The sequence below is a fragment of the Fulmarus glacialis genome, unplaced genomic scaffold, assembly GCF_000690835.1.
Source record: "Fulmarus glacialis isolate BGI_N327 unplaced genomic scaffold, ASM69083v1 scaffold25151, whole genome shotgun sequence".
Taxonomy (NCBI): domain Eukaryota; kingdom Metazoa; phylum Chordata; class Aves; order Procellariiformes; family Procellariidae; genus Fulmarus; species Fulmarus glacialis.
Genome location: NW_009192500.1, coordinates 77,552 through 98,518, shown reverse-complemented (window position 1 = coordinate 98,518; position 20,967 = coordinate 77,552). Strand labels below are relative to the sequence as shown.

General features: G+C 37.7%; 1 protein-coding gene across 1 annotated transcript; it reads left to right on the top strand.

Annotated features, from left to right (window-relative positions):
* Positions 1 to 582: 582 nt before the first annotated feature.
* PPIL4 (peptidylprolyl isomerase (cyclophilin)-like 4) lies at positions 583 to 20,967 on the top strand. The gene is made up of 12 exons (XM_009587112.1): positions 583 to 645; positions 731 to 795; positions 2,586 to 2,703; positions 4,680 to 4,822; positions 5,179 to 5,275; positions 6,699 to 6,815; positions 8,619 to 8,743; positions 11,094 to 11,160; positions 12,017 to 12,128; positions 13,641 to 13,737; positions 14,265 to 14,403; positions 20,537 to 20,967. The coding sequence occupies exons 2-12, from the start codon at positions 761 to 763 to the stop codon at positions 20,759 to 20,761; spliced, it is 1,275 nt and encodes a 424-aa protein (XP_009585407.1). The 5' UTR covers positions 583 to 645; positions 731 to 760; the 3' UTR covers positions 20,762 to 20,967.

Genomic DNA, 20,967 nt, shown 5'->3' with positions numbered 1-20,967 from the left:
CTCCTGAGGAAGCAGGCTTCAAACGGGTGGTTTCGGTCAGCAACACACCTTCTCCCACCCGTGTTCTGGCGTGTCGCGTCGGACCTCAGCCCTGGGATTAGATCTAGACGAGCGCCGGTATGTCCGTGGCCGTCAGCGGTCCCCGTGGGCTTGTATATGTGTGTTGAAAATACTTACAAGCATCAAGTGCTGTTGGGAAGTTTGGATTTTTTTTTTTGTTATGCGTTTATTATACATGTAATGCCTATTTATTAAAAAAAAATAGAAAATGTATTCTAAATCGAAACGCAACTGTGATCTTTCTTAGGTGTTTGGAAAGAAACTGGGGAGAAGAAATGTGCATTTCTGTATAAGTAGCTGTATTAAAGGTTCTCTGAATCATTGGAGGTAGGCTTTAGGAAGAGAGGAAACGTTACCTCTCCTTAAAGCCTTTCTCACAGCGTTTATGGGTTGTACGTTGATAAGTTAAGAGTCTGCTCCAAAAACACTTTTCTACACATTGAACTGGATATCTGTTGTACCTATACTTACTATATCTTGGGTTTTCTTTAGTAAATGTTGGTATAATTTCTTACAGCTTGTCTGAATTTTCTGAAGCTCTGCAAAGTCAAGTACTACAACTATTGTCTTATTTATAATGTGCAGGTGAGTATTCTCAATTCCTTATTTTTTTCTTCGTTTAAATTCACAAACATGAAAGCAATATCTTATGTATTCTGCTTTGTGATAGAGGGATTTTATTATACAAACCGGTGACCCCATGGGAACTGGCCGTGGAGGGGAATCCATATTTTGGTAAGTAAAACTTACGTGTTACTTAATCGACAGAGAAGTTGTATAGGGGAATAGGGGTTCCAATTAGATTATCTTCAGCTCTCTTGGGGCAGAATTACTCATGGGAAGTAAAAATGTTGATGCATAAGCTGCTTTGGTTGTCATACCAAAATACCTTTTTAATTCCTATGCCGCTTTTGGCCATTCAGATTTTTTTTCTGGACTGCGATTTTTCTATCGCTGACCTTAGAAGCGAAGTTACAACTAACAAGTTGTACATAAATTTCTGTTTATTTAAAAGTTAGCAAATAATTATAGGTTTAGTTTTGTAAGAGAAGTATTATAACTAAGTGCTCTGTAGAAGGCAAAATCATTAGCAGTTTGTTACTGCTTTTATTTTTGTAACAAAATGTATTTAGTTGAGCGGGAGGGGAATATAGAGGCTATACTTGATTTCCTCTGTGTATAAGCAAGTAATCCTGTTGCTCTAAAAATTTACTTGAGTTCATTTTAGTCATGTTGAATGTGTATAAGGAAATCACTTTTCTTCCTTGTTTAACATGTTTTCAGTGGTCATGCGCATAAAAGTTGAAGAAATCATCCAAACATGGAAGCTAGCAAACTGCATATGTTCTGTATGATTCCTTTGAAATTGTTATTAAAAGTAGAATTAAAATTGCAGAGCAGAGCTAAACCTGGAGTGCTGGGGAACACAGCGTACAGAGATAAATAGCTCAGTTTGAACAGAGGCAGTGTTGCTAGACTCACATTGACTTTTGTAAGTCAGGTCTGTCAGAGCCTCATAATTACAAAACCTTGAAAACCTGGATGTGTGGATCACCACTTTGTTGATCCTGGAAGCAGTATAATCTGCTAAGCAGATGCAAGTCTAGGTAGGTAAACTTGCCAGACCTGAGCTGTCTCTGCACGCGGGTAGATCAAGTTTGTTTTGATATTCTGCTCTTTTATAAGGATTGGTCTTCTGAGGCTCTGTAGTATAGCAGATAGAGTAAGTGGCAGATTCTGTTCCGCTACTAGCATGGAGAATGGCAGTTCTTTTCTACCTGTTTTTTCTACCTGTTCATTACTGCTGAAGTCCACGAAATTGCAGTTTCTGTTCTTGCTATCCAGGAAACTGATGCAGGCAAAGTTTAATTTGAATCTTCTCTTCATAGAGGCTTACACCTGCTTAGCAAAATGAGTTCAAACAGAACACTGTCCTTAAATTTCGGCAAATCTGTGTATTGACCATGCCTCTCTCAGTTATGGAGTGAGACAAAATGAGTGATACCAGGGTTAGACTTAAAAAATTAAAAAGAACTTAACAATTTGCCAGATCCTATGTATCTCAAATTACTGTACACAGTCCTGTCTATGTGATGAACTAAGTTTACACGTAGATTTAGTCGCTTTCTGTTTATCTTGGAAGAGAAATTTGTGACATAAATTATTGCGTTTTTACAGTGTGGATTAACTTATTTTTACGGAACCTCCTTATCAAAATATGTATTCCCTTCATGCCTTAGAAAAATGTTATATACTGCGTTTAAAAACATACAAATACACCTCCCCATTCCCCAAAAAAAGCCACTGTGAAATGCCTCAGAGAAAAATCTGTTGTTTCCTGTAATATAAAGTGAATTATGTAAGTGTACAGGTCCATAAAAACGTGCATGGATGCAATGTAAATTCCGGTTTTATTTGAATGCCAATGTAAAAATTTTTAAGATATTTTATTTACTGTTTCACAGCATTTGTTTATCTCACTTTTTAGAATTCCTTTGCCTTGTAACATATTTATGTATTTTCAGTCAACTGTACGGTGATCAAGCTAGATTTTTTGAGGCAGAAAAAGTGCCGAGAATTAAGCACAAGAAAAAGGGAACCGTGTCAATGGTGAACAATGGCAATGATCAGCATGGATCACAGGTCAGCATACAGTGTTGGAAAGCCTTCGTACACTAGTCTAAGTAACTAAAATGAAGATTTCTTGAATTTACAAAAGAGGCATAACAATGACAGTGTCATCTCAATAGCCTTGTAATATGGTCAAAACATCATGTAAAAAAATGGCCACAGATAAGATAAGTATTTTGCATAGTGTCCCAGGTGCCAATGGGTATTTGATTACAGACAAGAAAGAGATTAAAATGCTCAGATTTAAATCTTGTCCTAGATTAATTTTATAAGTTTTATTTGTTAGAATTCAGTCCTCTGTTTTTTTCTTTGTTTATTCATTTCTGTTAATACCTTGATGTGATTTTGCTAATTTATAGAACAGGCAGGAAAAAATCCCGTAGTTAAATGGAAGTGAAAAGTACGGAAATTGGGTTTTAAAATAATCTTAAAACTTTTTGGTTATAACTTCATGTTAGTTTGGAAACTGAAATCATACCACAGTTTCCTTTGTATGGTTACATAAAAGTGTGCATTAATAATACAACGTAAGTTTACAATTTTATTCCGGTGCTGTTATAAAACAATTTTTAAGAGTGTTGTTGTTCCCTTTGCTGTTCCCTGTTCATGTGCACAAAGTTTTTGCTGTAGGTATATTTAAAGCTCTAATCTCATAGAATGATATTATTTCTAAATTATTATTTTAGATGCATTGTCACTGTTATGTGTTAAAATGCCTCACTTGTAATATCCATATATTTTAATTTTAAAAAGAGGGATTTTTAAATAATGGAAGAGCAATTTAAAAAACTACAGTTTTATTCCAGCTAGAGCTTGTAATATATGGAGTTAATTTTGCTGCTTCCCTGCATGGTCTGTATAAAATTGTTTGGGTGGGGGGTTTAGGAAGAAGAGATGACATTTATATTTGCATTTAAGAATGCAGCCTGCTAGCATATACGCAGGAATATGGGAATGAATGCAGTTCCCAGGAACGTTATTGCAGCTTCTTTCTTGGGAAATAAAAATGCCAGTAAGGAACTAGGTGGAGTTGGCTTACAAGTACAGTGTAGCTTAGTGTAACCTATACCAAATACTAACGGGTCTTAACTGCGTTGCAGAGAATGAGGAGTGAGATGTTACCAGTCAGATTGTAAAGCGTGGATGTAATGGTTGTGTTCTGTTATTTGTGCATATCTGCTTCTTCCTCCTTCATTCATTACCAAGTGTCCTCTGTCTTTAATTTGTTACCAAGCATTCAGTTGGTATTAATTTTCATAGCTTCAGTTTTGCCCTAAAGCGAAAACACCTGATTTGTTTTAGGATACATTTCAGCACCGGTTCAAGCTGATCTAAGTCAATGCTACTGTGTTCTAGTTCTCCTCTCAATGCTACCGCATCCTGTTTTTTGGGAGAGAAGGCTTTGTAATACAAGGGAAGGAAGGAAAAAAGTCTGGATAGAAGCAGGTGAAGGTAGAACTATGGAAGCTTTTGCCAAAGTTGTGAAAATGCACCTGCTGAATGCAGTTTGATGAGCAGGTGATTTTTGCTCAGCTCACAGCTCGCTGCTGCCCAGAGGGTAGCCTTGCTCTTTCTGTCCTCTCCCTTTCATCAGCTGTGATGCCTATCACATCCTTTGCTGATCTTGCTCAACAAACCTACCTGGCAGATAACCATCTGCTCTTCCTTTGCCGGTCCGGTTTTCTGCCAGGTTACTGAGTCATATCAATTCACAGAAGGGTCCAGTGAGCTGGAGGTGTGAGCTTGTGCGGAGGGAGTCTTGTATGAGAGAGCCTCTCTTCCTCAGGCAGTGGCTGTGAGCTGTAGGTTGGCTCACCATGTTCTCAGAGCTGATGGAAGAAGACTAATCTTCTCCTGCAGAAGTCAGGAAGAGGTGTTTCTGCCGCCCCCCGCCCCAATTTCAGTGAGAGTTGTATACCTCTCCAAGGGAAAACTCAAGTCCTGAATTTTTCTATTTACTGTTACTTGTTTTTTACCTTCTTTTCTAGTTTCTTATTACTACAGGGGAAAACCTGGATTACCTTGATGGTGTGCATACAGTATTTGGAGAAGTGACAGAAGGCATGGATGTGTTGAAGACAATTAATGAAACCTTTGTAGATAAGGATTTTATCCCGTATCAAGATATCAGGTGTGACTGCTTTTAACTTCCCTTTTTGAGGAATACATTATAATTAAACAAATTAATCTTTTTTTGGAAACTAGATTAATATAGCGATGTCAGGTGACCTGTACGTGGCATCTTAAATACTCTTTTATTCCAGTATTATTGGTAAAATAAGCAGGTACTAAAATAAACAACTATATAAGAATATGTGCAACTATGTTACCTTTACAAAAGCATCAGTACTAGTATTTACAAGCATACAGTATTTTTGACTGTTTGGGATATAACTGAGAATCAGCGGGGCTGATTTCTTGTTACTTGGGTAAAGAGAGTTTTATTTGCATTTGACTGTTACTGGTCTTGATTTTGTTTTCTCTAAGGATAAATCATACAGTAATTTTAGATGATCCATTTGAAGATCCACCTGGCTTGTCTATTCCTGATCGCTCACCAGAACCTACTAAGGAACAGCTAGATGTGAGTGTTTATGATCGCTTCTTGGGAAAAAGAAATAATTAACTAAACTTATCCCTATTAGTGGCCAGCACTAATAAGAATTCTGTCTTTAAGACTTTGTCTGTCAAATCTATGTCCTAAAAGAACTACACATTTTTAGCGAAGGAGGATAAGAGACTTCTACTACGCCAGCTTGAGTTCTGATACGTCAAATGCTTGTCTGTTATCTGGGGCTATTGCTGTGTTTAATCCAATATGGCTGCTTAATCTTTCAAGAAAAGGATAAAAGGGTGACTTGGGTGCTCTCCCTTGTGACTATGGTGGAGTTAGGTTGGAAAGCCATATTTTAGATTTCTAATTACAGTGCAGTTAAGCAGAACATTCAGAATATTCACCTTTGGCATTACTGGGGTTTTGTATGCTCTGGTAGAAGACAAAATATAACTAATATTTATTAATATTAAAGTGCTTACTGCTGTTTACCTTTTTAAGTGTGAAATAGTCTGTGTTTCAGTGGAAGTAATCTTGGTCATTCTTTGAGTTATATCTGCAAGCATGCATACTGTTGTGGTGTATTTGATCAAACAGAAGGAATTTTCTAAAAATATAGTAGTAATTATTTGTAACTTACTCATAGCATGCAGTTGCGGAAGTTGCTGTGTGAGATTATCTCCGTGTATGGAAACAGTTGGTTCAAGCAATGAATAAATTGACTAGAGAGAATATTGTTTATTTTTAACCTTAATAGAATGGAATTAGGCTTTCACAGTACATCTGCACTGTGGTTAATCTCTGATGTACCTTCAGATATGTTAAACAGTATAAGGAGTTTAATAGCTCACTGCCAACTGCATGGAGATTTGAAAGCTTATACTTAGTTTTCTTCCCCCCATAGCCTGTCTGAAGATACACCTTTTGGTGTAGAAATGTCTATAAGAAGGGCAGCATTCTAGAGATGCTGATGAGGAGAAAAAAATTAAACCTCAAATCCTGCCTAGATGTAGATGTGTAAAAATAAAATTCTTGTTGTGATATACTATATTTAATTTTTCAGTCTTATTAGACAGCACAGATATTTGCAGTGTTCCTTGTCTTCATTTCTGGTAGGAGTATCTAGATTAGAAATGAGTTGAGATGTTGCATATGAGATGGGAGTATAAAAGAATTTAGAATATCTGACTGAATATGGTTCACATTGGGCCGAAAGTTCATACATAGTTCGTAGTGCCTGAAACACATGAGGATAACATCCTCTCTCTCTCTGTTTTTTAATCTGAGTGGGAAGGACAGAATGAAAGCCCAGTTCTGCAGAGATACACAGTGCTTAAGCATTTTTCATGTCTTGGGGCGGTGAGGGGAGAGGTCATCCAAGTAATATTTGGAAAGTGAAAAAGAATTTTTGGCCATGGCTTGGTAATAAATAGCTTTTTCCTTTGTTTTTCAGAGTGGCAGAATAGGAGCAGATGAAGAAATTGATGACTTGAAAGGACGGTCTGCAGATGAAATAGAAGAAGTTCAGGCAGAAAAAGAAGCAAAAACTCGTGCCATTCTTCTGGAAATGGTGAACATCTTTCTGTATTTACTTCTTAGATGTTATTCTTCTGTGTGTGCATGTTATATTAAGTCTAGGAGAATATGTACTATTTATCTTAAAATTGCTCATCTGATGATGATGTCATGGCTCAGAATCTGTGCTATTAAATGTCTGTGGTACAATGAAAAGGATTGAGCATGAGCACTGGAGGTGATTTTCTGATAAAACTGATGTTATTTCATTTTCAAAGCCAGGATTAAAAGTGGAGGCTTTATGAAAACTTGCTAGAAATGCATCCAATTAAAAAACGTAACATACATAATACGCTGCTGAGTATCTTTAGTCCTGGAAAAGGTTTAGCATGTGTGGGAAAGGGCTGAGCTAATTTGAGATCATCTCTTCCCAGTGCACATAGTGGCATTGAGATTGCATTATTCATATATGTAATGGTTATCTTCCTTCTGTGAGATTAGTTGAATTTAACATTTGTTAACTTTATGTTCTTCCTTCTTAAATATAATGTTTTGTAACTGCTGGAAGTTGTAAACTCCATATAGTTACAAAAATTGTGAATAGGCTTTGAAGTCTTTTTTTTTTTTAAAAAAGAAAAAAAGAAAAAAAGCACACACACTGTTGAAGGGTGGGTGAATCCATCACACTTCCTTACAACTACCAAATTCAAATTTATGGTGAATAGTTTGCAGCAGACACTAATACCAAGGTCAGTCTAGATGTGGCCACAGTGTTGCAGAAGACCAGCAGGTGTAGGCTCTTGTTTTGCAGCAGCAGCAGGGCTAATGACCTGTTTTCCAGGTAAAGTTAAGGTTAGCTAAAAAAGGTAAGTGGGGTATGTGAGCCAATGGAGTGATTTTCCTGTGAGCATTGCTGGGCCGTATGCAATAGGGAGCTATGTTATATAAGCTGAAGAGAAAAACTAAGTGTACTGCTAGTTTCACTGATTTGAAAAACCCCAAATATTAGTTCCATTGTTCTTTTGTTGAAACAGTCAACTTCTCTGAGTGTGTCATGTGCTTAAACTCCTTTTGTATTCTCTTTTGTGGAATCTGCTTCTTCCTTGTGTTATTTTGCTTCTTTCTGCTATCAAACTAATATGCATTACCTTTTTATTAGCATATTAAGTAAAAAATGGAGATAAATGGTTTAAATATCACTAGTCTTTTGTTCAGGTTTTAAAAAGTGCTACAATTCAACAGGAGGTGGTGTGTGTATTTGCATTTTCCTCTGTAACTTAATTTGCTAGTTCGAATTTTGATCAAAGGTTGCAAACATTGAAGTTGTGTGTGCTGTAAGCAAGTATTGTTTCTTAGTAAGCATGAATGCTTTCTCCCTTCTGTCTGTCTGAACGAAGTTGTATAATTGTAACTTCTCATTCTTAAGAAGCTATCTTAAATTTAAGCTTATCCTAGCTGTTGCCAGACTTCAAGGAAAGGTGAGTTTATTTTGGGTACAGACAGAGACTAAGGAATAGATCCAGTCCATTTTTATTTTTATGTCAGAGTGGCTCTAAAAGTACGCTTTCACCTTTTAGAACTGTGTATTTGTTATGTTATGAACAGGGAAAGCAAGGTAGAAAGTATTGTGACTTCATTAAAGTCCCAGTGGTGGAATTGCAAATAGATAATCATTTTTAGGTGCTATGGAAAACACTTTTTTGTGACATTGAGTGGAAAAAATATTTTATTAATTTTTGATTTTGTGATAGGAATGTGTCTGAGATCATCCAAAAGATGTGTTGCCAGTGTTCTTGTGGCAATAAAGTGTAAAGAGCTTTAGGCAGAAGTGATGAAAGTCTTTTTCGGTATGCCACAGGTGGGAGACTTACCAGATGCAGAGGTCAAGCCACCAGAAAACGTGCTGTTTGTTTGTAAACTGAATCCTGTGACCACAGATGAAGACCTAGAGATAATATTTTCACGATTTGGTCCCATTAAAAGGTAATTACTGTAAAATAAAAAAGAAAACCTTCTTTGTTGAAACTGAACTTGATTTCTGCCAGTCTCTAGGTTTGCCTGTTAAGTAGTATTCTGGCATCTCTGGAGATTTATGCTGTGCCTGCACTTGGCTAGAGACCACAACAATGGTGATACAAAGTCAGGTCTAGCTAGATGAGTATCCTGTCCCAGCAGTGGTTTTAAGTGAAAGCCTAGGGAAGTGCAGGAACAAGGAAAGCATATGATACTCTCCCCAGCCCCCCATCCTCTCCGTCCTTTCAGCGGTTTTATCTCAGATGCTACCTGAGCTTGATACAGTGTCTGGGGTTTTCTTTTCCAAGGAATTATGTATGGTTTTGAGATAAAGCGACAAATATTTCTGGCATCCGATATACTCCTTGTTAATGTTCCTTATGCCTGCTGCCTTTTTCAGTTTTGAACTTGGCTCCTAGTTTCAGTTGATTCCTCCTAGTATCAAAAGATACCCCCTGGTATGGTATCAAAAGACATGATGGGCAGTGAAACCTACTTTCCTACACCTCTCTATCCTATACCCCAAAGTAATCTTTTTTCCTTGCTGAGACTACTAGCCTACATACTCATGCTTTGTAGAGGAGTTTTCCTTATCTTGTTTCCCTTTCCTCAACCTTTTTCTGTTCTTTTGTTTTCATCTCAAGGTGAGATGACCAGAACTGCACATGGTATTAAAGAAATTACAGATTTACAGTGGCACAGTGGTATTCTTTGCTTTGCTCTCAATTCCTTTTCTAGTTAATGCTAAAGTGTTTTTTTGGGGTTTTTGTTTGTTTGTTTGTTTTTTTACAATGCACAATTAGGATTCCCCCTCGTACTCATCTTGTTGCATTTATCTATGTGAATGTCATTTGCTATCTTGTTGTTCAAGTGGTCTCTTAAGAACTTTCTGCATTTTTTTCAGTCTTTATTTTTGCCACCTTTAACAATTTAGTATTATCAGCAAACTCCACTGGTGACCTCTTTACTTTCTCAGTGAGAAATGACTGTTTACTCTTACCTAGTCTTTCACATGTTTATCAATGCAAAGATGTTTCTTATGCCATTGCTGCTTAGTTTCCCCAAAAGCCTTTGGTGCAGGAGTATTAGAATTTCCAGAGGGATTTCAAAAGACTGTGTCAAATAGATCATGATCACACATAAGCATATTGACTCTTTCAGAGAGCTTCACTTAGGTTTATTCAGATGGTCCTGAGTATGTCCTGTTTATTCAGATGCATGCTAACTCTGTCCTGGGTTGAGTTTCTACCAATTTGTGAGGTACCGGCATACAGGCCTGCAGACTTCTGGATCCTTCACTAGACTGTCTCTGTGTGTGAGTGAAATTGGCATTGTGTTTGCCACTCTTAGAACTCCAGCATGATTTCTGGATGTCCTGGGGATTTCTTAAACTTTTTTTTTTCCTCTATCGGTTTGTTCAGTACCTCTTATGCAGTCCTTCCACTTTCAGATAGATTCTCTGAATAATGCACAAAGGAGGGTTCTGGCACAAGACCTTCCTACCTTCTTCCTCACTGATGGCTGCTGCAAAGAATTCATAGAGCTTTAGCTTGTCTGAACAGCCTTGTTGTCTCCTTTTTTTTTTTTTTTTTTAAATTGGTCTTGATCATCTTTTGCATTGTGTATCCTAATCCTGATTTGTCACTTCCTCAGTACACGTGGGGGAGGTCTCACCTTATTAAATCTCACCTTCATACCACATTTTCTGCCCTTGTTGCCTGTCTGACCTGCTTTGACATCCTGTAGTCAGAATTCTCTCGTCATGTACAAGAGTTTGGTAATACTGATGCAATACTGTATTGTTCCCATTTTGCATCTACTGATTCAATACTTTAGGCTTCTTATTTTTGCCCAGTGAACTGCCTGATAAGAAGGTGGTTGCTAAAGAGGTGCTTGCTAAGAAGAGAAAGTTTGTCACGTGATGTCTGTTTAAACTTTCCTTAAAATGACTGAGAAAACAGAAAATTTCTTGTTTTGCATTAGTGAAATGCAAAAAATCAGTAACAAATAGTAGTGTTGGAAAACAGGTTTTGTTTCATTAGTCAGAAATTCATCCCTAGTTCTACACTTCATATTAACCACTTGTAAGTTAAGTGTAATAATTGCTCAAGTAATGCCACATGCATATTTTCTGTGCAGACACCCCCACATCAATAGGGGTCTCAGAATCAAGTGTTACAATACCTTCAAGGGTTTTTTTTTTTAGTGTTCCTTTTTTTTTCTTTTAAAAACTGTTATTCTGCCTTTTAAGTAGTGCTTGCCTATCCTATGTTTTTTGCTCCAACAGCATTGACATTTTAATTTCATACCAATTTTTCAGCTGTGAAGTGATTCGAGACTGGAAGACTGGTGAATCTCTCTGTTATGCTTTCATTGAGTTTGAAAAGGTATGTTATTTAGGTATACTGTATGTAGATTCTGCTTATAAGAGTTCATTTTTGGCATACTTCCATTAAGGAAAAACAGTGAAATCTTCAAGTATGGGGTAGCTAATATTTTCTCTTACTGACTTAGTTATAGAAGTTGTAGGTCCTAAATGAGGCGAACGTTTAACTCTTTCTCTATTCAACCAACCAATACAAGTATGTTCTTCTTAGGTTGTCTTGAAACCAGTGGGAGGAGAGTGGGTCCCTTTTTTTCCCCAGAGAACTTTAGGACTTTGAAGAGTTAAAGAAGGGAATGCTAGGAGAAAAAGGAGGCAAGCTGCATGCAGAGAGGAGGGTGTATGAAAGAAGGTAGATTGGTGTGTACAGTAGTGTCCTATACTGGGCTTGTAAATGATGCTTGCTTTATCAACACGCTGCTCTTACTGTGAGATTGATAGTAAAAGTTCTTTTGATGGTGCATAGTTTCTTGTTTGTATCTGCTAATCTCTCTAATCTGTGAGGAAAACTGGAAAACACTGGAAAAGTGTTCTCACTTTTCTTTAGCCTACTTACGTACTTAAAATGGAGCTTTTATTAGTTGACCTTATTTTCCTTGTTTTTCCTGAATGTATTATATGTGCCAAGCACATAGCTGGATTGGCAAATTTTTAAAATAGTGAAATGGAATTTGAAATGTTTACATTCAGACAAAGCATAACTATTTCTTTTGAAATGGCACAATGCAAGAACTGCTGTGCTTTACACAATTTCAGAAAAAATGTATGCCATTAAACAGTTGAATTTGTGTTTGAGCTCTTCAGTGAATATTCCTGTGAAATAATCATGACTCAAAATTTTCTGGAAACATTAATATCAGGAGGAAGACTGTGAGAAAGCCTACTTCAAAATGGACAATGTGCTGATAGATGACAGACGGATACATGTGGATTTTAGCCAGTCTGTTGCGAAGATTAAGTGGAAGGGAAAAGGTAGGTACACTTGTGATTCTTTGACCCTCATAACTTAATAAGCCATGTTTATGAGCTTAAATCATCTCATCTTCAGGGGTATAAATTTTCATGGTACTGTAGTAAATAGAGCAAACACAGTTGCTAGCTCTTCTCTTCACTTGTTCCATATGAAAGAGTAGAAGGTTTTTACTACTGTTATATTAACATTACATTGCCATGGATTGCCTTTTTATCAGATGTATTTTTGCCAGTAAATCATTTGTTCCTCTCAAGCTTTAAAAGTGATGTTTTTTGACATTACTTACTAGCAAAATAATATGGCAGTACATTGTTACTTTCTAGTTTATTTTCTTTATTCACTGTACGACAGTTGGGTGTATACAAGAAAAAGTCAGTATTGAGGCCAGGGATTGCCCCTCTTCACCTCCTGTAGGTCAAGCATATTGCATAGCAGGCAAACAAACCCAGATGTTTGAGGATATTTTGGCAGGAAAAAGATGGTGGGAGAGGTGGATACAGTGGTTATTTGGTTGTTGGGGACATGAGGAACGCTGGACTTGGAGAGGTGACTGTGTATTTGCATTGGTGATGTTCTTGTGATGTTCTTTGCCTAAAAATGCAGTCAGCCCTCAATTGTTTGCATACGATTTCTCCAGGTTGGAGCTAGTTGTGGACACTGAGGTACTAGAATTTGTCCTGCACAGAGCAGAGGTGACTTTGTAATCTATACCGTGCTTTGCAGTGCGTCCTGTATTAACTGACTACATGGAAAACTTTCCTTTATCTGGCTAACTTAGGTCTAAATTGTCCTAAATACTGGAAAGCTAACTATATTGTCATCTTGTTGTGCTTATATGGTACCTAAAAAATGACCTAGGGGAAGTATTGTCCTACCTTCAGTAGCCATTTCTGACCTAGCCAGTTAATATTGCAGTTTTAAATATGACCGTGAGATGGCAGCACGTTGCTGTAGAATAGTTTATTAATCTGTGAGCCGGTACTTTCAAGTGAATGGATGGAAAATGAAATCTGTCATGCCCCTCTTTAAATCAAGACATGACAATTTTTTTAATAGTTTTCCATTTGAATTCCTAAGCTGTAGCTGTCTCAGAGGTTTCCCTTTGTGCAGCCCAGAGCAAAGTTATTTAATAATGGGAATAGTCTGTAGGCTTTCATGGTAACAGAATTTTAAGTAGTGTGACATAGGACCTGTAATCAAAGTCGGACTAGTTGCTAAATCCTGCTTTGTGGTCCTTTTTATGTGTTGTCTCCACTGGATATGACTGAGGAGAAAGCCATATGTTGTTTAATGGGATCTGCAAGCAGGAGAAGGACCGAAAATCACAACTTGTCCTCCTGTCTTATACTCTGTTACCCAGATGTCAATGTTGTTTCTGGAACTGTATCCTGCTATGAATCTCTGTATGGTTATGAAGAGCCCTTAAATTCATAAGCAGAACTTACTGATAGGTGTGGATCTTGGTTGTTTTTTTCAGTTGGAGTGAATTGAATATATTTTTCTGTGGACAGGTGGGCGGTATACCAAGGATGATTTCAAAGAGTACGAAAAGGAACGTGACAAACCTTCAAAACTTGCTTTGAAAGAGAAGGTGAAACCAAAGCAGGAGTATCCTTTTCTGGCCAAAGGTATTTTTTGCACTAAGTACAGAAAACAGCCTGGAAAAGACTTCTTATTTTTAAAGCGTGCCAAATGGGTGTTTTGCTGCTGCTTCATATAACCATTTGGTGTTTGAGATGGAATTAAGCATTTTGCATATTTCATTTGGTGACTTGATGAATTTAGCCACATCAGAATGTGCTGTTTCACTTCCATGTTGTGTGCAGGTAAATAATATTCCCAGTCCAGAGCCCTGGAGTGACATGAGAGAAGAGAAGACCATAGCTTGTTCAGATATCCACGGGTAGAAAAGAAAGGAGAATTGGGACCTGGCTGTACTGTTTGACAGAACAGAATTCAGTCATTTTAGAACAGCTGATTTTTTCCAATGTGTACGATCCTGTTCTGACTGAAATACATAGTAAGTCTTGGTAAACCCTGGTCTGATAAACAGGGGTTTGTTTGCTTTGTGAGCTTTTATGTTCTGCCATTTATTGATGTTAAGTAACGGATCTGTCCTTAACAAACACCATCAGTGCCAAGTATGACCTTGTGCTGGATGAGGATATAGAAGAGTCTCAAACAAGTCAGTCCCACTTGGCTAAAAAACAAAAGAAGAAAAAGCACCACCACTCTGAAGATGAAGAGGATGACAAGAGGACCAAAAAATCTAAGGTACTAACCTCTTTGTGCATTAACTTTATACTTGTTTATTGTTCTCCTAATAAGAGAAGCCAAGAAAAAAAAGTCTGATATTGAACTGAGGACATGGTGTGCAAAGTCCCATAAAATACAGCGGTTGTAAACGTACAGAAGGCTGATGTTAGTATCTGATTATGAAGGAGGCTTTCCAAATCTTCCTGGACTTTTGAAGCTTGGCATGTCTGAATGGCTTTTTGCCAAAACCTCCTGAAAAGGCAGTGTAGCCTGTCGTGAAGTAGGAGATCTTAAGCACTTTGAACCTGTTGTTCACATATTCCCAGTCATAAAATAGTAGTTAATCATATTTCATGAATGCAAACTATTTCTCATTTTCTTGCCAAACCAGCATGTGTTGGCTTTTTCCCGTATGGAATCAGAAACACAATCTCTTTGCATTATCTTTTTTTATTTTTCCTTAACTGCTTTGGAAGTGTTTTTGTAAAATCCGTATGCAGGTTTGCTTGCATCTGTATTGTGCAAGTATACAGCGCTGTAAAACTCGGACTGTGGAGGATCATCAGAAGATAGTAGTTCTGTCATTCATTAGTTCCGCTGCAGCCTGTCAGGTCAGCATTCTTGGGATAGTCAAGATGTTGATGTTTCATGGCAACAATGTCTGCAATGATAAAGTGGAGGGTTAACCACCGTTGAACTGTGAGCATTAGGGAGAATTGAGCTAAGCTGGGGGGAAAAAAAAAACAAAACAAAACTCACACCAAAAAACAAACCCCAATATTTTAACAATGCAAGCTTTATGAGTGAGAACAAAGCTGTCTTCTAGCAATTTTGCAGAAAGTGATAAGGTTCCATCCACAGTAAATAAAGCCATTGTCCTGGCACGAGTTTTGAGTACTGCTTTACAGAGAGCTTACATGATTTGGTTGTTCCGTTGCATCACTTCTTGCTGTAATGCTAAAAATAACTTTTCTCATGAACGTTAGCAATTAAATTTTTTCAGTGCCACCAGTAAGCCCTATTGCTCATTTGTGGTACAAGTCTTTTTGTCACTGTCTGTATACTGATTCAGTTGGGATCCTTTGGGTGGAGGGGAGGGACCTGTTCAGATAATTAAAGTCTCGATCAAAGCATGTACATACAAGAGGTCTGAACTAATGTCGGTTTAGATCTTCTCCTATCTTTTTGGCTGATTGACATTGTCGCTTTAACATTCTTGAAACAGATGTTTCTGGAAGTGGTCTCAAGCGGTCTTTGTTCTTGATGGTTCAGAAATTACACAGCCAGGAACTGGCTGGTCATGCATTATTAGCAGAGAACATTTTAAAATCATTCAGATGTCTCCACCCCTGCAGGTGGTACAAGAAGTACTGGCAGCAATAGGCTGTTAACCTCTGTGTGTTAAAATTGTTGAAAGGGGACTGCGAGACACATTAGCAGTGGATTTCATAGCACAAAAATGTGAGGACAGAGGGATTCCTGGTGCTATTTCCAGGTTCTGGAAAATAGTATTTTCTAGTGCTTGACTCTGTGATCTCTTCTGTGTCTGTGTATATGTTTTTGTGATTTATTCACCTGTTCCTATTGTGGTTTGTTCCTTAGTCTACTGCTGCTGTATTCTGGTATCTTCTTCTTTCCCACTCCTCTCTGTTGCTCACCTTTACCCGTTTTGGTGTGAATAACTTAGCCTTCTTATGCCCAAAATCACAGGTGCAGACTTCTATTCTCTGATGGCAAGCACCATAGTTCCCTCTTGGAGCTGTGAAAATGAATTTATGGGAAGAATCTTTCTCTGTGTCTGTACTTGAATATTCTTGTTAGTGTGTACTGTATAGTATGTACATACTGAGCAGTATGTATTCAGTTGATTTAGAGATTCAGTAAGTGTCTTGGGCATGGCCCTTTCCAGATGAAATCTGCAGGCAGCTTAGCTGACAAATCCTGTGTAGCATGTACAAAATGTAATTTTTTTTTTTTTGTTAGATTTATAATTTGGGCATAATCTGGGGAACTCGTACAAGAACAGGGGAAGGAGGCATGTTCTTGAGGCAGAGTATGTTCACTGTGAATACCGAGACCAGCACAAAGCATAACAGTATGGAAACTTTTTTGATGAATGGTAGCATTTTTAGTATAGGCAAACAAAGCATTTTCCCTTGACCCTGTTTTGGAAATATTAGAATATATTTGAGGTAAGAACTTTAAACAAAACAAGAGCAGACCTTCCACAACTAATTGGCCAAAGATCACAATAGCCATGCTTCATACATAAACTTTCACCCTGAGCCCCTAGTGTGGCAGAGATTTTAATTAATAGAGAACAGGGTCTTATAATGGGAAGTTCTGGCAACTGAAACTGCAGTTTGTGCTACCAGCTCCAGCTATGACTGAAGGGGTTTTATTTTCCAAATACTTTCCATGATGATGTTTTTCTGTTCTCTTGCTGTTTGGTTTTTTTCTTTAGTATATTTTGACTCATCCTTTTCTTAGTCTGACACCCATTTCCTGAATCTTCAGCCTCTGTGTTGATGCTTTAAGAATATATTGTTGAATCTTGTGCTGTTTGACTTGATTCCAGAGGGTAGAAGAGGTAGGGTGTTGCGGCTTGCTTTTAGTAGGTAACAGGATGTGGGTCTGGACCAGGAGGCTGCACTACCATGTGGGTTTGCGAATAGGATTTGGTAGAGTTTTTTTGAATACAGGTCATGCTTCTGCTTGGGATCTATGTTATGATTTTATTCCCTTTCCAGTTTTCTCTGTGTTTTTTGTTCCTTGGAGATATTTTTTTTTTTTTTTAAGATAACTAGATCAGTGGAGTAGCATAGCCTATCCAATGGATTTTTGTGAGACATAGGGGCTTCCTGACTTTCAGGTTTCTGTAGTGCATGGTTTTGGCAAAGATATTGATTCTTCTGGTTTTAATTTCCTGCTCTTACTGCTTACTGGACACTGTTCTCTTTATATTCACGGTCAAGTTTGATCAAAATCTCCTTCCTGAAAAGGCTGTCTCTATTTGTTTGCTCCTTTTAACCTTTAATTAGTGTGCTTAATGTATGTAGAGGTGGCCTATTTGTTCTACTGTTGTGGTCATGGTATTTCTAGCTGATTTACCTGCAAGTGCAGTTTGGCAAGTTACTACTTTAGGCAAAGCCAGCCATGAACTTCCAGAGAAGAGTCTTTCCCTCTTTTTGTATTTCCTTCCTCATGTGTTTTCACTAACACAGTGCTGGGTTAAGAATTGGGATAATCATCACTTACTCATTGACTGCTAAGAGGCTGTAATCCTGGATTGAGAAATCTAGACTTCAGCGGTAAGAGAGAGCCTGTTTTTAAGTAGGAATCTTTTTCTTCCTCTTCCAATGGGAAAACAGCATGTTTCCGACTTGGATAGGGCATAAAAGATTTGATTTCAAAATACCATTATTTTTAGTATCTTAGTGTGTTTAAAAAATTGACTTTTTTCTGTGCCAAAGACACTAAAAAGGTAAAATCTCATTTGAGGGGAAACGTAACCAATTTTTGGGGGGAAATAAGTTGCAATTCATTCTATTAATTCAAATTACTACATTTTTTTCTTTACACTGTGATCATATTGGCTACTGTGATGACCTTTTTGTGGCACTTTCAGACTTGCCCTGTATACCTATACCCTAAATGCTTCTGTGAAGGTCATTGTGCTTAGCTGGCTCCATACTCATATAACTTTTTTAATCCTTTCAGCAAGTTGCCCTTTTCTGTGGCATTCAACGTAGGATATTTGTCTTCACTTTCAAGTCTTCACTAACCTGTTCCCTGCCCTGACTTGGCTAGTAGCCTGTTTCCAAGGTTGCCTTGGTAGATTTTTCAGCTGAGTGCTCTTCTGCTTTTCTCCTGCTTCTCCTTGTGCTGGGAGGAAACTTCAGCCACAAACCAGCTAGAAGGCAGCAGTGCACCAAGCCCACCGTCTGTTTTTCTGGCCAATATTTTTGTCTTGTTCCTTTCTACTCCACCACCAGTCTGTCCATCTTCTGATGTTTACTCAAGCCCTGTCACAAAGGGGCTTGAAACCTGTTGTCTTGTTCAAACAGATGGAGACTGAGGCCTTTGGGTACAAGAGTAATATGGCTGTGCATCATTCTGAAGATGAAGAGACAAACCTCTTATAAGTAGCCGGAATCCCACTCCTTTTTGATGGATTCAGATTTTAAAATCTGTACTGAAATAGTTTGACAGTAAAGGTGTGGAACAAGCATTTGGCCACCAGTGAGATTACTGTACCCAGCAGTAGCAGAAATCTTTTGTTACATAGACAAAGATCAAATCTGTGATTATTGATGTGTGTGTTGGTCCAGGGGTTTTATGTTGCTTATTTTAACTCTAGTATTTCAGCATTATCTACATAATTCTAAAGGGGGTGGTTGTTCTGGGAACCATCCTGATCACTGCCTTTCTGGATAAAAGCTCTTCTTCAAGTAGAGGGTTTTTTCCACTCTTCTTTTAAATAAATAAAGTTTGCTTGTTTGTACACGCAGTATAGGTTTTAGCCACACAATTGTGAATGCTACTGTCATGGGTAGAAAAATGAAAATCGTATCTGAAATTAAGAAAGAAATACTGTGTAATTTAATGCAGACATTTTTCATAGTTCATAATGATCTGTGTTTAATAGTGGTGTTATTAAAATCCCATAAATGGTATCTGTCTACTAGAGCATATAGTGATACTAAACTTTCAAGTGATCGTACCTTCAAAATAAAAGTGCCAACCACCTTCTTAATAGCAAGTTGTATGTGTACCTTTCTGCAGGATTCTGAAGCTCCTCTTTTATTTTGTTTCACTCTATATCTTAGTTGAATAATAAGATCAAAATAGTTTTTACCAGTGCTTGAAAATGTTAGGAGTTCAAAACTCAGTGTTGTGTATTAAGAATATCTTTAGTGTTCCTTGAGATGAAATGGCAACTTCCTAAGTGATCTTTATCTTTTTACTTCTAAAATTGCTATGATGCTGTGGCCTGTACAGGTGTTGGTGTCTCCACGTTGTTGTTCTAGCATGTGCTGTGCCATAATCTTGTTAGTGTGACATTTCAGAATCTGAGTAATTAAGCCATCTTTCCTTCATTTACTAATGCCTAGTGCAACGAGTGAAGCAGTGTTCTACTGACAGCAATTCCTCCTTTGTTACATAAACCTCACTTCTCTCCAGCACAAATCCGTTCTGTGCGCTGAGCCACTCAGCGTTCTTGGCGACGATATGCAGAAAGCCAGAGAAATTAAAAATTTCCTCATTTTTGGCTACCTGAACTTGCAGCATTTTTTTTGAAGAGTTTTTGTGTGTGTGCTGAAACACCGTTACCACTTGTAGTACATACTGTTGGTCTCTCCTTTTTAGGCCATTTTAAATTAGATAGACTTGGACCCCTTAGAGTTTACTATGTCTGTGTATGAGTGTATCCTCCTATTTTCTGTATGGGTCATACCCATTCAGCCTGCAAAATGCAACTAATTTTTCATTACCTCGTTATTGTTTGACTGTACGTTTAGAAGGATCAGATTCTTCATGTTGCCTTTTCTTGTGGACTTTTAGCTTCAAGGAGGTGAAGTAGTTTGTGTGTATGTGCGTAGTTTTGGTCTTTGTAACGGTGTCGTTCATTTTTTCCAAAGCCTAGAATGTAGGCAATTAAGGATTATTACAGGCAGGTCTTAAAAACTGTTATGCATCTTCATAGCACTGGAATGTCTGTGGGGTTTGAACCAAAACCTATGATCGAAATACTTCCACTGCTTAGATAAGAAGTCAAAATCCAAATCTAGCTTAGAAGCTTATGTGATGCTTATTAACAGTTTGATAATACCCATCTGAGTAGAATCCCTAATATAACCAGTTTTTACTAATGCTCCTTAGGAAATACAAGCAGCAGCATGCCTGGCAGTCATGCTTTTTTGCTGACAAAATGCTGACAAAAGCTGTAGACTTCCCTTCTTCATATAGTTACAGTGGAGGTTTTTTATGTGTTATCTTTTTCAAATCATCATGGATGTGAATCTATTTCAGGTAGTACCAGCCTTAGCTAAGGAACCAACCATGCTTGACGCTTTTCTAGTTCTCTTCGTGTCTTTGTATATTTTCCCCTTTTGTCTGTAACTGCACATCTATTCAATTCCTTTAACAGGATTCCGATCGAAAACATGAAGGAGAACGCTGTAGAGAGAAAATAAAGAGTGAGAAGAAAGACAGGCATCGGAGTCGCAGCCGATCTCAAGAGAGAGGCTACACTTACAGCAAACAAAGGGACAAATGTAAAGACGACTTCCGAATAAGAGACTGGGATAAAAAAGCAGACAGAAGCAGAAGTCCTAAGAAATCAAAAGACAAAGAGAGATCCAAGTACAGATGAAGGTTGAGGAAAAGAGAGAGGGGAACTAAAATATGTTTTTTTCCAGCATCTCCAACATTCTCTCAAATGGATGTGTAGTTACTGGGTAAAAGCAGTTGCCTTCTGTTGGCAGCTTGGCCTCATAATTCTATGCATGCCCAGTGTATGACTGTCAGAGTAAGCCTTGATTCCAAAAAGGTTGTTTCAATAAAGTATTTCACGTTAGT

What these genes read in the sequence shown, in the direction of transcription:
- PPIL4 (XM_009587112.1), top strand. Translation starts at nt 761, where the DNA reads ATGGGAACTGGCCGTGGAGGGGAATCCATATTTTG. An exon ending in CGATTTGGTCCCATTAAAAG is followed by an intron (nt 8,744 to 11,093) that starts GTAATTACTGTA and finishes CCAATTTTTCAG; the next exon opens with CTGTGAAGTGATTCGAGACT. An exon ending in AGAGGACCAAAAAATCTAAG is followed by an intron (nt 14,404 to 20,536) that starts GTACTAACCTCT and finishes TTCCTTTAACAG; the next exon opens with GATTCCGATCGAAAACATGA.